Genomic DNA, 12,768 nt, shown 5'->3' on the forward strand with positions numbered 1-12,768 from the left:
GCGATCAGAAAATAATGGCCCTCCAGCAATTGAACACCTGATTAATATGAAATCCTCACAACCTCGGCTCCCCTAAACTGATGTGACTTCCACTAGGCATAGGGTTTCCAAAAACTTTCAACTCTTACTGTCCTGTATTATTTGAAGCCACTTGGATTCAATTTTCCCTTTTTATATCTTAAGTCACTTGGCATATTCAACTATAAACTGCCTTTTCTCCTCCCCCGACCCCAAAGAGATAAACCTCATTATTTAACTAGCTAAGATCTTAGCAGAAGCAGTGAAAAAGAATGTTCTTTACTATTTTTTTTTATTTCTAGTCACATTACTTTGGTTAAGAAAATCTATATTTTGGAAATACAAAGTCTTGTGCTTAGATTTACTATGTCATACCTAAAAATAAGTAAATTAATTGAAAAGTTCTGATGCAACTAATGATCAGAATTAAAGTTGGGCACACTGTGACCTCTCCTAGGCCAGCTTGCTCTCCTCCAGTCATAAGATGTATGAGACTACTGTGTCTTTTCCATCTGCCAAGTGTACAGATCACCATGACAATGATGTCTTTGTTCATCCTTAAGTTTGTTCTGCATGCATTCCATCCTCACCTTTGGAGCTGAGTCCTTGCTTATATGCCTTGAGTTTTTTGTTTGTTTTTGTTACTTCACATATTTTCTCAAACCTGTTTGACAGTTCATTTTATTATAAATCCTCTCATGCTTTAAAGTGCAGAAGCATTAAAGTTGTAAAGAAAAGGTAGAAAGTCTTCACTCTATTTGTTAAGGCAAAATGTCAATTCTTCTCCTCTCTCTGCTTGTGTTTTGAAGGCCACACCCATCTGGCAGCTGGACAAAGCAAGGACAGCCAGATCCTGAACATCCAGTTCTGTTTCACAAAGTCATCCACAACCAGAGACCTCAAGGCAGCTCCCAGCAAGTCACCAGGAACGGATTCCCACTTTCAGACAAATAGAATTCATTTGAGCTCTTTGACCTTGCAATACTCTTTCTACAAAGTCCGAAACAAGTATCCTCTTGGAGTTATAGAATTACATACTTGACTTTACAGAGATTTTTGTGGTTCCTGGGAATTCTTCCTGGAGTGTTTAATTTTACAATGAAGCAATAAAATGAGATTATGCATTACATATACATATGTACATAAGCAAGTTCAAGGCTTCTTTGTATATACAATATAAGTGTATGGTAACAGATTCTAAAAGACAAAGTAACACATTTAAAATTTAAAATCCAAGATGTTGCACACAGAGGATTTGATTCTTGCTCCAAAACCTAAGTTCTTAATTTCTAAAGATATAATGTTTCAATGTTCTACACATTTTTTATTTTTATTTCTTTAGATGTACCTTTTTTCTCCATTTTTTATTTGAATTAGAGACAAGATTGTTTTACATGTCAATCCAGTTCTCTCTCCCTCCTCTCCTCCCATACCCCCCACAACTGACACTCTATCTATCCCTTAACCTTTCTGCTCCCCAGGGAGGTTGAGGCCATCCATAGGGGGTCTTCTGAGTCTGCCATATCCTTTGCGATAGGGCCTAAGCCCACCCCAGTGTGTCTAGGCTCTATGTGGAACGGGCTCCCAAAATCCATTTCTATGCTAGAGATAAGTACTGATCTACTACAAGGAGCTCCATAGATTTCCAAGGTCTCCTCACTGACACCCATACTCATGAAGTCTGGATCAGTCCCATGCTGGTTTCCCAGCTATTATTCTGAGGACCAAGAGCTCCCCCTTGTTCAAGCATTTGTTTCTGTAGGTTTCACCAGACAGGTCTTGCCCCCTTTGCTCATCACTTCATACCCCGTGTCAGTGAACTCAGAATTGATCCACTGATTTTCCTCTATTCATTCAAGTGTCTGTTTCTCTTCCATGGCCATTATTCTTCTTCTAGAATGTCAAGGAGTTGAGGAGGAAGAGAGTCTAAATTGCTGAGTGCAGTCCCTTCACACTACCACTTCAGTGCACAGAGTTGAGCCCTCAGCAGCCCACTTGACAGACACATGATCCCACAACTACCTAATATGTTCAGGAGGACAAGACTGAAGTCATGGAGCAGTACTGGAGTGACCATGGCAGTACTGGAGTCTAGAATACACACCCACTCTGTTTCCACTGTTCACCTGATTTGTCCCTGGGTCCTGTCCTTCTCAAGCACTGTTCTTATTTCCAATCCCAGCATGAATGCAGCCATGGTGTTTCCATAACTATTACTTATCTATCTTGATGTTTTTATTCATCCATGATAGGGTCCCATACAGCACAAAGAACCATTAATGATATAAGTGGATAAAGAAGATTGACTATTGAGCCAGTGGAAAATGAAAATGGAGGCTGCATTTTACAGTGAACTGAGATGGGGCACTCTTTGCATTTTGAGAGAATGATGTCAGTTTTAAATGTCACAGCCTTCCTAACCAAGTTACCTAAAATTTCTATTAAACTCAGCATCTGACAATTAGAATGATTCTCTGTACCAATCATGCTCCTAAAAATCTCTTTTCAGGGTTTTTGGTGGGGAATTGATTATAGTACTGAGGGTTAAACACAGTCTTTTACATGCTATGCAAGTGTTCTATCTCTAGGAAAGAGAGAGACAGAGATGATACAGAGACAGATAGACAAAGAGAGACAGGGAAAATAGGAGGAGGGAGAAAACAAAAAGAGGAGGGGTCAGGGAGACACACACATGGGGAGAGAGAGAGGGAGAGAGAGAGAGAGAGAGAGAGAGAGAGAGAGAGAGAGAGAGAGAGCAAACAAGAGGGAGAGTGAGAGCGAGAACTATAAAGCATACGAACCTATGTGGGCACCAGGTGCACCTATTGCATGGAGACAAGAGGAGAGGAAGAATATGTGACTCCAGACATAGCATCTAGGGACTTGGTGGACACGATGCTCGCCACTGTTACTCTGACCTCACAAGTTCCTCCCTTGACTCCACAGTTTGTGGGGATCCACATTATAAACCCTTCATGGAAGTGCTGGGCAAAAGGAGAGCTTCTTCTTTCTTTCTTTTCACATTTTTTTTATTTAAGTTAGAAACAAGCTTCTTTTACATGTCAATCCCAGTTCCCTCTCAGTCTCCTCTTCTAATGACCCCCACTGACCCCCTATCCCAAACCCTTTCTGCTCTCCAGGGAGTGTGAGGCCTTCCATGTGGGAGCTTCAAAGTCTGTCATATCATTTGGAGCAAGTCCTAGACCCTCCCTATTGTGTCTAGGCTGAGAAAGTTTCCCTCTATATGAAGTGGGCTACCAAAGTCCATTTGTATACTAGAGGTAAATACTGATCCACTACCAGTGGCCCCATAGATTGTCCAGACCTCCAAACTGGCTTCCTCATTCAGGGGTCTGGAACGGTCCTAGGCTGATTTCCCAGTTATCAGTCTGGGATCCATGAGCAACACCCTGTTCAGGTCAGCTGTTTCTGTGGGTTTCTCCCGCCTGGTCTTGACCCCTTTACTCATCACTACTCCCTCTCTGCTATTTGAATAGACTTCCAATTGTACCAATTCTTTTGATCCCTGGACATCCTTTTTTCCTAAGAAAAGGCTGTATCTTAGTTACCTCATGGTAGTGGCTAATCCTACCTGAGCTTCCTGCCTGCCACCCTTTCTGCTATATCTCATTCTTTCTTGCCTTCTCTCCAAGCATTTTGAAGCAACCTTCAAGTATTATAGTGGGAAATTACCAATACAGAGCCAGGTGGAAATATAAGAGTATTTAATAGGGAAAGCCTTACTTACAGAGCAACTTAGCCAGCCAGTGGCAGAAGTCTGTCCAGCAAGTACCAAAGTGTCAGTTCTAGAGTTTATATATTATCCTTCTGTGGTCTTTGATAGAGTTGAAGACAGATAGTTATGGTTATAGTTTTCTTCAGTTATTATAAAAGATAAGTTACCCTTCTTTTTATTTAGACAGCAAAGAGGAGATGATGGGGAATGTACTACTGTGTATGTTTGTCTTATTGATTATTAAATAAAATACTGTTTGGCCAATGAGACAGCAAGTTAGACATAACTAGGAGTCAAAGAGGATTCTGGGAAATGTAATAGAGAAGTGCTGATCCAGGCAGGAAGTGACATAGCAAGGAGACTCATATTTAAGCAAAAGAGAAACAGGAAGGGTCCCTTTTTTCCCCTTCCTCCTCCAGTTGCAGGATGTGAGCCACCGGCAAGGAGGATCGCCAATAAGGTGTCCGATAAGATAAGTCTTATAAAATATATAGATTTATGATAATTGAGACTGAGCTAACAGATGAAGAATCCTAGTCATTGGCCAAGCAGTTTTGAACCTAATACAAGTTTCTGTGTATGTATTTGTGCCTAACTCGGGCAGGCGGCTAGTGTAAAGCTCACCCGTGGCAGTGGGGCTCAGAGGCTTTTGGCGGAAAGATTTATCATAATAAAGTATTTCTATAATGTTCTTTTTCAGGCTTGCAATTTTCTTTTAGCCTTATTTAAGATTTTTCCTTATGGGATATCTATGCAGATTTGCCTTAATTTCATTAGAATCTTTCTTCTATATTACCTTCTCAAAAAGATAGCCATTGGTCTTTGCATTTAAAATCCCATCTTGTGGATAGTATTTCCAATTTGGGATTGTTCATTTCATTCCACTATGTCCACCTCTTAACATGATACTTAAGCTTGATTTATTTCATTAGGATAGTGTATTTTTATATTTATGACTATATATGCATATACATATACATATATGAATGTAATAACAATAAAAATGGTCATGAATTGACAAGAAAGCAAGTGATGGGTATGTGGAAGGCTTGGATGGAGGGAAAGAAGGGGGAAATTGTGTAACTACATTATAATCACTAAAAAGGAACTAATTTTTAAAAGAAAAGAAATAAATCTAAAAAATATTTTTAAAATATAAATTTAATTTCATGATATAGGAATTGTGAGTCCTTTGGTCACAGGAAAATTACAACAAATTCCAGAAGAAATGAACAAAGTAAAGCCTCTAAATATGTATTTGTGTGATCACAACATACAAAACTTAAGTCCAAATGGATCAAAGACTTCAACATAAATCCAGCCCACACTAGACCTCTTAGAAGAGAAAGTAGGAGGTACCTTTGAACTAACTGGTACAGAATATCACTTCATGAATATAACTCTAGTAGCACACACTGAGATTGATAATTAATAAATGGGACCTCCTGAAACTGAGAAGCTTTTGTAAGGCAAAGGACACAGTCAGCAAGACAAACTGGCAACCCACAAAATTGGAAAAGATCCTCACCAACTCCACATCTGACAGAGGGCTGATTTCCAAAATATACAAAGAACTCAAGAAGCTAGTCACCAAAACCATTAATAATCCAATTAAAACGTGGGGTACAGAGCTAAATAGAGAATTCTCAATAGAGGAATCTAAAATGGGTGAGTGCTCATCATCTTTAGCCATCAGGGAAATGCAAATCAAAACAACACTGAGATACCATCTTACACCCATCAGAATGGCTAAAATCAAAAGAACCAATGACAGTTTATCTGGAGAGGATATGGAAAAAGGGGAGCACTCCTCCATTGCTGTTGGGAGTGCAAACTTGTACAGCCATTTGGAAATCAGTATGGTGGTTTCTCAGGAAAATGGGAATCAGTCTACCTTAAGATCCAGCGATTCCACTCTTGGGCACATACCCAAAGGGCGCACATTCATAACAAGGACATCTGTTCATGAATATAGTAGCATTGTTTGTAATATCCAGAACCTGGAAGCAACCTAGATGTCCCTCAACTGAAGAATGGATAAGGAAAATGTGTACATTTACACAATGGAGTACTACTCAGTGGATAAAAACAATGAAATCTTGAAATTCACACATAAATGAATGGAACTAAAGGAAACCATCCTGAGTGAGGTAAACCAGTCACAAAAAGACAAACATGGTATGTACGCACTCATACATGGATATTATACATACAGCAAAGCACTACCAAACTACAATCCACACTGACAGAGGAGCTAGGTAACAAGGAGGACCCTAAGAGAGAGATACATGGTTCCCCAGAGAAGGGTAAAGGGACAATAGCTCCTGAGCAAATTGGGAGCAGAGGAGAAGGGGGATAAGGAGGTAGGAGACAGGGCAGAGAAGAAGAGGAGAGAGGAGTACATGAGGGATCAGGAAGACTGAGTCAGGGGAAGAATAGAGAAGAGCAAGAATAGAGATACCTTAATAGAGGGAGCCATTATAGATTTAAAGAGAAATTTGGCAATAGGTAAATGTCCAGAGATTCACAAGGATGACCCCAACTAAGAATCTAAACAATAGTGGACAGGCTACCTTAAATACCATTCCCCTATAATCAGATTGATGACTACTTTATATGCTATCTTAGAGCTTTCATTCAGTAGGAATGGAAGCAGAAGACACCCACAGCTAAGCAGTGAGTCAAACTCCTGAAATCCAATTGCAGAGAGAGAGAAGGGATGAGCAACGGTATCAAGACCCTGCTGGAGAACCCCACAGAAACAGCTGACCTGACCAAGTGAGAGCTCAAGGACCCCAGTTGTAAAGATGGGGAACCAGCAGTGGACCAAACCAAGCCCTCTGAATGTGGGTGACAGTTAGGAGGCCTGAGCAGTCAATAGGACCTCTGAGAATGGAACCAATATTTATGCCTAGTACACAAATGGACTTTGGGAGCCCATTCCCCATGGAGGAATACTCTTTCAGCCCAGATACATGGAGGAGGGACTAGGCCCGGCCCCAAATGGTGTGACAGACTTTGATGATGCCCCATGGAAGGCCTCACCCTCCCTGGGGTGTGGATGGGGGGTAGGATGGGGGTGATGGGGTCATGGAAGGATGGGAGGGAGAGGGAACTTGGATTGAAATGTAAAATAAAATTGTTTCTAAATTAAATAAATAAAATTTAAAAATAAATAAAATAAATACCCTTATCAACAACTTTAAAATTTTTATTAAAAAATTCTTTACATGCAACATATTTTGATCATATTTTGCCATTCTTCAGCACCTTCCAAAATCCTCCCCTCCTCTGTATGTACACAATTTCAGACTCCATAAAATATCTAACAACAAAGATGAAAGCAAACAAAGAACCCATAAGACAAAAAAATGCCAAAACAAAGAAAAATACACACAAAAGAACTTACCAAACTAAACCAAAATAACTACATAAAACCAAATAAACAAAAAAAGCAAGCAACAACAAAAAACCTTCAACAATGTGGAGTCAATTTTGTTTTAGCAAACTACTCATGGTCTCCTTGTCTCCTGGGATCCTGGGCATGAAGCCTGTGTGGAATGTAACCATATACTCACTGACACTCTACTGGTGAAAAACAATTTCCCTTTTCCAGCATGTATCAATTTTAAATCTTGTTTAGAAGTGAGACTTGTTTCCATGTCATCTTTTTTATGTTGGGATTGTTTCTGGTTTGAATGTGTGCAGGTCATGGGCTTACTGTCATAGTTTTTGTGAATCCCTAGGTGTGTCAGTCCTATGCTTTGAAAAACAAAAAGTTTAAATGCAGGCCTATTGAGTTGAACCTCAGAGGGTCATCTTTTGGAGTTAGTTGTCAGACAAGTAACAAAATCTCTTCTCAAAAAAGAGCTGAAGTCAATGATAAATTTCAAAAAGTTAAAAACAAGGAGAGTCTACTGCAAGCTAGGAGTCAATATGAAGTGATGGGAGAAGACTCAAGTTTAGAATCCTAGGACAGTTGTAGGGGAAAAAGCAGAAAACAGGGCCATTTAAAGAAAATGGAAGTTAATGATCAAATAGAACTAAAGTAGATGAGAAAGATGAGAAAGAAAAATGAAAAATGAAAAATAAATAGGGCACAAATCTCTAAGTATAATAGAAGTGTGCTGAAATATGTTATATCGTATTCATATGTGTATGATACTTTTACTTCTTATTGAGGAACTATATACTGTATCTCTTTTAAAATATGTTAGCAGTGATCAGTCATGACTGACTTTGGCCAATAGAAAGAATAATTGGAAATGATATGTATCACCTTCAGATAGCTTTCAAAAATTAAATGTACTTTTAAATTTTCATGTATGTGTAGTGTATTTACATCATCCCCAGCTACCCCCTCTAATCTTCTCCTGGCAAAATCTGGGTTTACTGCAGTCTTAACCACTAGAACCCAGAAACTTTGACATGTTGCCTCACTTTTAGAGACTTCCACAAATGGGAAGCAAAGGGAGCCACTCTAACAGTAGATTACTCTTTCTTTTATTGATTTTACATATCAATTTTATTTTACATGCCTGTCAACTCTCTGGGCCTCCCAAAGTAAACTGACTGGTGAACCACAGAACCTGAATTGTGGCAATCAACATGCTATTTGCTCTCTTCCTTCAACAGAAACCAGAGCAGATGAAGAAGAAATTTGTCTGACAGCAAATGGTTCTAAGACTATCATAGGCCCAAGGATGTAGAATACAGTAATATTCTCCATAGGAAAAAAACTTGATTTTACATAGTCTGTTAGCACCAAAGGGGTTCAGTGATATGTTTTATGTGTCTGGGACTGGAGTATACACATAAAAATGATTCTGATGAGATTAAACTTATGAGAAAAAAGCCCTATATGTCATGAACAGAAGCTTGAAATCTATTCTTCAGGTGATCATAACATAAGCAAAAGTTCTGCCTTGGAAAGGCAAGTTTGGTGTTGTTGCAGATACTAGATTTAGCAGAAGAAATAGATAGTTTATAAATGCTTTGCCTAAGGATTATGTAATAAAGACCTAACTTGAGACAAGGCCAATTAAAGATACTGGATGATCTTAATGTAGCTCCAGGCATAATAGAAATTGGCATCATGGGGTTGCATTGTATCAGCATGGTCTTAGTCTTAATGAACATTACTTGATTTTCTTCATTTTTAAATGCAATTTTTAATGAGAGAATAAGAAGATGATGAATCTGGAAATACCGCTACTTAAAGAATGGTAGGGAGTGGAGATATTTGATACAGATGACAGAAAGTAATGAGTATATCCTTCATGTGCTAGACTATCTATCCAATAACAGAGTCTCTAGAGACTGTGACCCAAGAGAAAAATTGTCTAGTTAGGTTCCAGAATGAATACAGGCTGAGCCACAGATCTTTTCATTGCTTTATTCATTCTTTTCTAGCCCCACTACACTTTAGGACATTCAGTCTACAAAAAGTAGAATCAGATTCAGCCATCAGGGATGTGCACATCCTTCGCTGTCCACTCCCACCTTCACTACTTATGCAGATGTTACACCAGGTGTGATAGGGCCTCCTGGAAAATAGAAGTGTAAAGATAAAATGCCAGGCCTACCTTACATGTAATTAGCTAGTTTTAAAAATATCCACTTTCACTCCTTTACTTGACAACCTTTTGCTGATGTTGAAGCAAAGACTCAATGTGCCTTACCAAGAATCCCAAAGTTGTACAATTAGGTAAAGTCACAGCTTGTACTGTTCAAGTGTTATTGCCATAAATGCAGATATTTTGCTTTTTGGAGTCTCTGGGATATGCATATTTCATGAGTATAATCAATGAAGAAGAAATAATACACTTATAAGCAATGAGAGGGCATTTGGGTAACTAAGGAAACAAGTTGTAATTACCAGAAGCTTCTTCACAGCCTCTGAAGCCTCTGGTCCCAGTTCATCCACACATTTCTTCAGTCCTTGCACCAGATGTTCTACAGAAATTCCCAGGGTTTTCAGAAGCTTCTTCAAGGGATCAAATAAGGGAATAATGTTGTCCAAAGGTAAGGGTAGTTTGTCAACAGGAAGAGGGACACTATTGATGAGGAAGGCAGTGGCTGCAGAGCAAAGGAGAACAGAGTGAAATATGGTACACCTTTCCCTGTCTGAGACGCATTACCTTCTTCTGTACCCATCTCAATCTTGTTTCTAGACCCATTCATTTGCATCTTCATGAATATTTATGTCTTTGGAACTTTGCATGTGGCAGCCCATCTCCCTAGAACTTTCTCTTTCCAGATAACTATAGTCCTTTCTTCCTCCTGTCATCTGGTTTTTTTTTTTTAATGTTATCTCTTAGAGAAGCCTATAGCAGCAGTCATATTTGAACAGCATCTTCTCTCACTCTTTTCTCTTATTTTTATTGTCATCTACAATATTACATATGTATTATTTTTCCAGCTTAATCCTCTCATTTGAATAGAAACTCCCTGAGGTATTTGCATTTATTGCTATGCCTGATGCTCAGAACTGACTGTGGAATGTAATAAAAGAAAGTACTGAAAACTAGTTCAGTAGATACTAACAGGTGATTGGATAAGAAGGCACTTTGTATATATGCTGTCCACAGCCACAGCTTTCAGGCCAAATGAGAGGGGCCATAACACATCTCCATTCAAGGCTAAGCATGGATGGACTAGATCACAGTCAATAATATCAATTCAGTTCAATGTCACACCATAATTGCCACCAATTAGAGCAGAAACAGTTATGAAACTAAAGAAAGAAGGCACTTAGACAGGATCAATAAATCATTGAGATGTTAAAAAGAATGTATACACACATATGTATGTATGTTTGCGTGTATACACACACATATTTAGTATAGCCATCTGTCCAGAGAGGGAAACCAGAGTGCAGAATTTCAGTGGGTATGGCCATACCCAGATGACAGGGTGGTGCTGTAAAAATTCATTAAATAAAATTTTTAAAATCCTTCAATGCCATACCCATAATTATGGAACTTTTCTCTCTCTCTCTCTCTCTCTCTCTCTGCCTTTTGCAGTCTTAGGGGAACCTTCCTGTTGTCCAGAAGACAGAAGGGATTTTTCATGGGACAATTGCACTTTATATCTTTGGTTTAAGGAATAGTAGTCACTAGCAATAGGAAGGGGCAGAGAGGATGAGGATAGCAAGAAATAGGAAGGGACTTTTAGAGGTTGAGCAAGGTCCTTATAGAAGGGACATGTGGAGAGAAGAGAAACTGCACATAATTAGCTCATGATGTATTAATATGTGCACATATCATGTAAAGCCCATTAATTTGTACAACAGAAAAATTAATAATCAAAATTTGAAATAATGGCTTATAATTTTCCAGGAAAAAAGGAAGAAAATGACTTTGCATAAAAAATAAACAATAGAAAATATGGGATATATTTTTGGAAAACCAGTGCAGATACATAAATACATGCTTATATATGAGCATTCACATAAGAGTCTGAATCTTACTAACTAAGACCTCCCATAGTTCATTTTATCTTTTAAAAGATTCTTGTTTCCTGATTCAAATTATGAAACTGAGCCTGGCCCACACTCTGCCTCCATCTCCCATCACCTATCTTCCCTCTCAAACTCTTAGGGTGGCTTTATTTTCATCCAAACTCCTTTCTGACATATTTGTCTACAAAAACTTTCTTTGCACACTGCACAACAATGAAATATTCAAAATTGGCTAAATTTCTAAAAAAAATCCAATACAAACAATGATCTTAGGTCAGGCTCTTAAGTACAGGTAGCACTTTGCATCTTGTGCCTAATATTCATACCGGTCACAATAAACATGTCCGTGAGTGTCTATATCTTTCTGGGAAACACTCTTTGAACCTTTTACCCTTGGTAAACAATGGCTACCATTAAGTGTTTTTCTTAGGACCCAAACATCTCATTTTAATAGTTACAGTGACTCCCTCTAAAAGGGGTGGCTCAGCCTTCTAAGAAGCCAGCCTCTGTACCTTATTAGAAAATGAAACATTTCACCTCCCAGTACACCCACTGCACTTTGCCTGTATTCCTCACTAGAGGGTGCAGCACAATAATTTCTGTAGAGTCTCATTCCGTGCCCAACTGTAAGCACCTCTACAACAGTTTTGTAGCTGAAATATGTAACTGTTTCAAGGGAATCCACCAAACAACTTGACTAATTGGAGATAACAGCAAGAATATCTTCAAAAATCTATTAAAGATTAAGAAAAACTGATGTCCATTGCCCAATAGCAGAATGGGCTTTGTGGACCCTCAGCAGGAGTTCACTAATCTACTGTGCATTGGAAGTAGTAATTACATTGGTTTAGATTGACTGATAAAGGATCTCCACTATCTTCCAATATTTAGCAACATTTTCTGTGACTCTGAAATACCTTTTATCATATTCCACCACCAGTATGCCAGGATTAGTTGTGTTATTACAATAGAAACAGAAAAGCAAAGAACGCCAAATGTTGACTTACCAGAATAACCAAAAATACCAATGGTCACCAGCAGAAAGATGGATATTAGCTTCATAGCTAGTGTCTGTGATGTTTTCCTGGACTTTGAAAAGCAGTGCGAATGCCCAACAAATCCACAGAGTCAATAGTCTGCTTGCTGTCACAGCAATGGATGCTTCCCTACACAGGTACTAATATATACAGTAAATACCCGACTTTCAACCACTGCCTTTTGACTCACCCCAGCAAAAAAGAACATGAAGGGCATGCTTCCTAACTAAACATACTGGAGGGTTTTCTACTTTTCATCACATCCTCATGAGAAACAAAGCCACACACGGAAGTAGTCTCAAGTAGTTCTTTCCCAAGCCCTCACATAGGAACCATGGCAGACAGTGAAATTTGCTCTCCTGGGGAACAGTTAAGAAGATGTGAAGGATTCATGTCAGAATAAAGGCATGCTTTCCTCCAGGTTATACTCTACATAAAGTTTAGAGAAGAGCATTACATGAGAGAAGAGCCTAGATTTCACTTAACCACACTGCCATGTTTCTCTTGAACTTAGC

General features: G+C 38.8%; 1 protein-coding gene across 1 annotated transcript; it reads right to left on the reverse strand.

The window, feature by feature from the left end:
* Positions 1-9,276: 9,276 nt before the first annotated feature.
* Positions 9,277-12,278, reverse strand: Scgb3a2 (secretoglobin family 3A member 2). The gene is made up of 3 exons (XM_027400823.2): positions 12,224-12,278; positions 9,633-9,832; positions 9,277-9,300 (listed from the first exon to the last, which is right to left on the reverse strand). Exons 1-3 carry the CDS (start codon positions 12,276-12,278, stop codon positions 9,277-9,279), a joined length of 279 nt encoding a protein of 92 aa, XP_027256624.1.
* Positions 12,279-12,768: the final 490 nt, after the last annotated feature.

Source organism: Cricetulus griseus, chromosome 2 (assembly GCF_003668045.3).
Source record: "Cricetulus griseus strain 17A/GY chromosome 2, alternate assembly CriGri-PICRH-1.0, whole genome shotgun sequence".
NCBI lineage: Eukaryota > Metazoa > Chordata > Mammalia > Rodentia > Cricetidae > Cricetulus > Cricetulus griseus.

Bases quoted from the DNA above. Each gene is read 5' to 3' on its own strand.
- Scgb3a2 (XM_027400823.2), bottom strand. From the start codon at position 12,278: ATGAAGCTAATATCCATCTTTCTGCTGGTGACCATTGGTATTTTTGGT. The intron at 9,833-12,223 runs GTAAGTCAACAT...TTTGCTCTGCAG, and splicing joins TGGTATTTTTGGTTATTCTG to CCACTGCCTTCCTCATCAAT. The intron at 9,301-9,632 runs GTAATTACAACT...TCTATTTTCCAG, and splicing joins AGGCTGTGAAGAAGCTTCTG to GAGGCCCTATCACACCTGGT.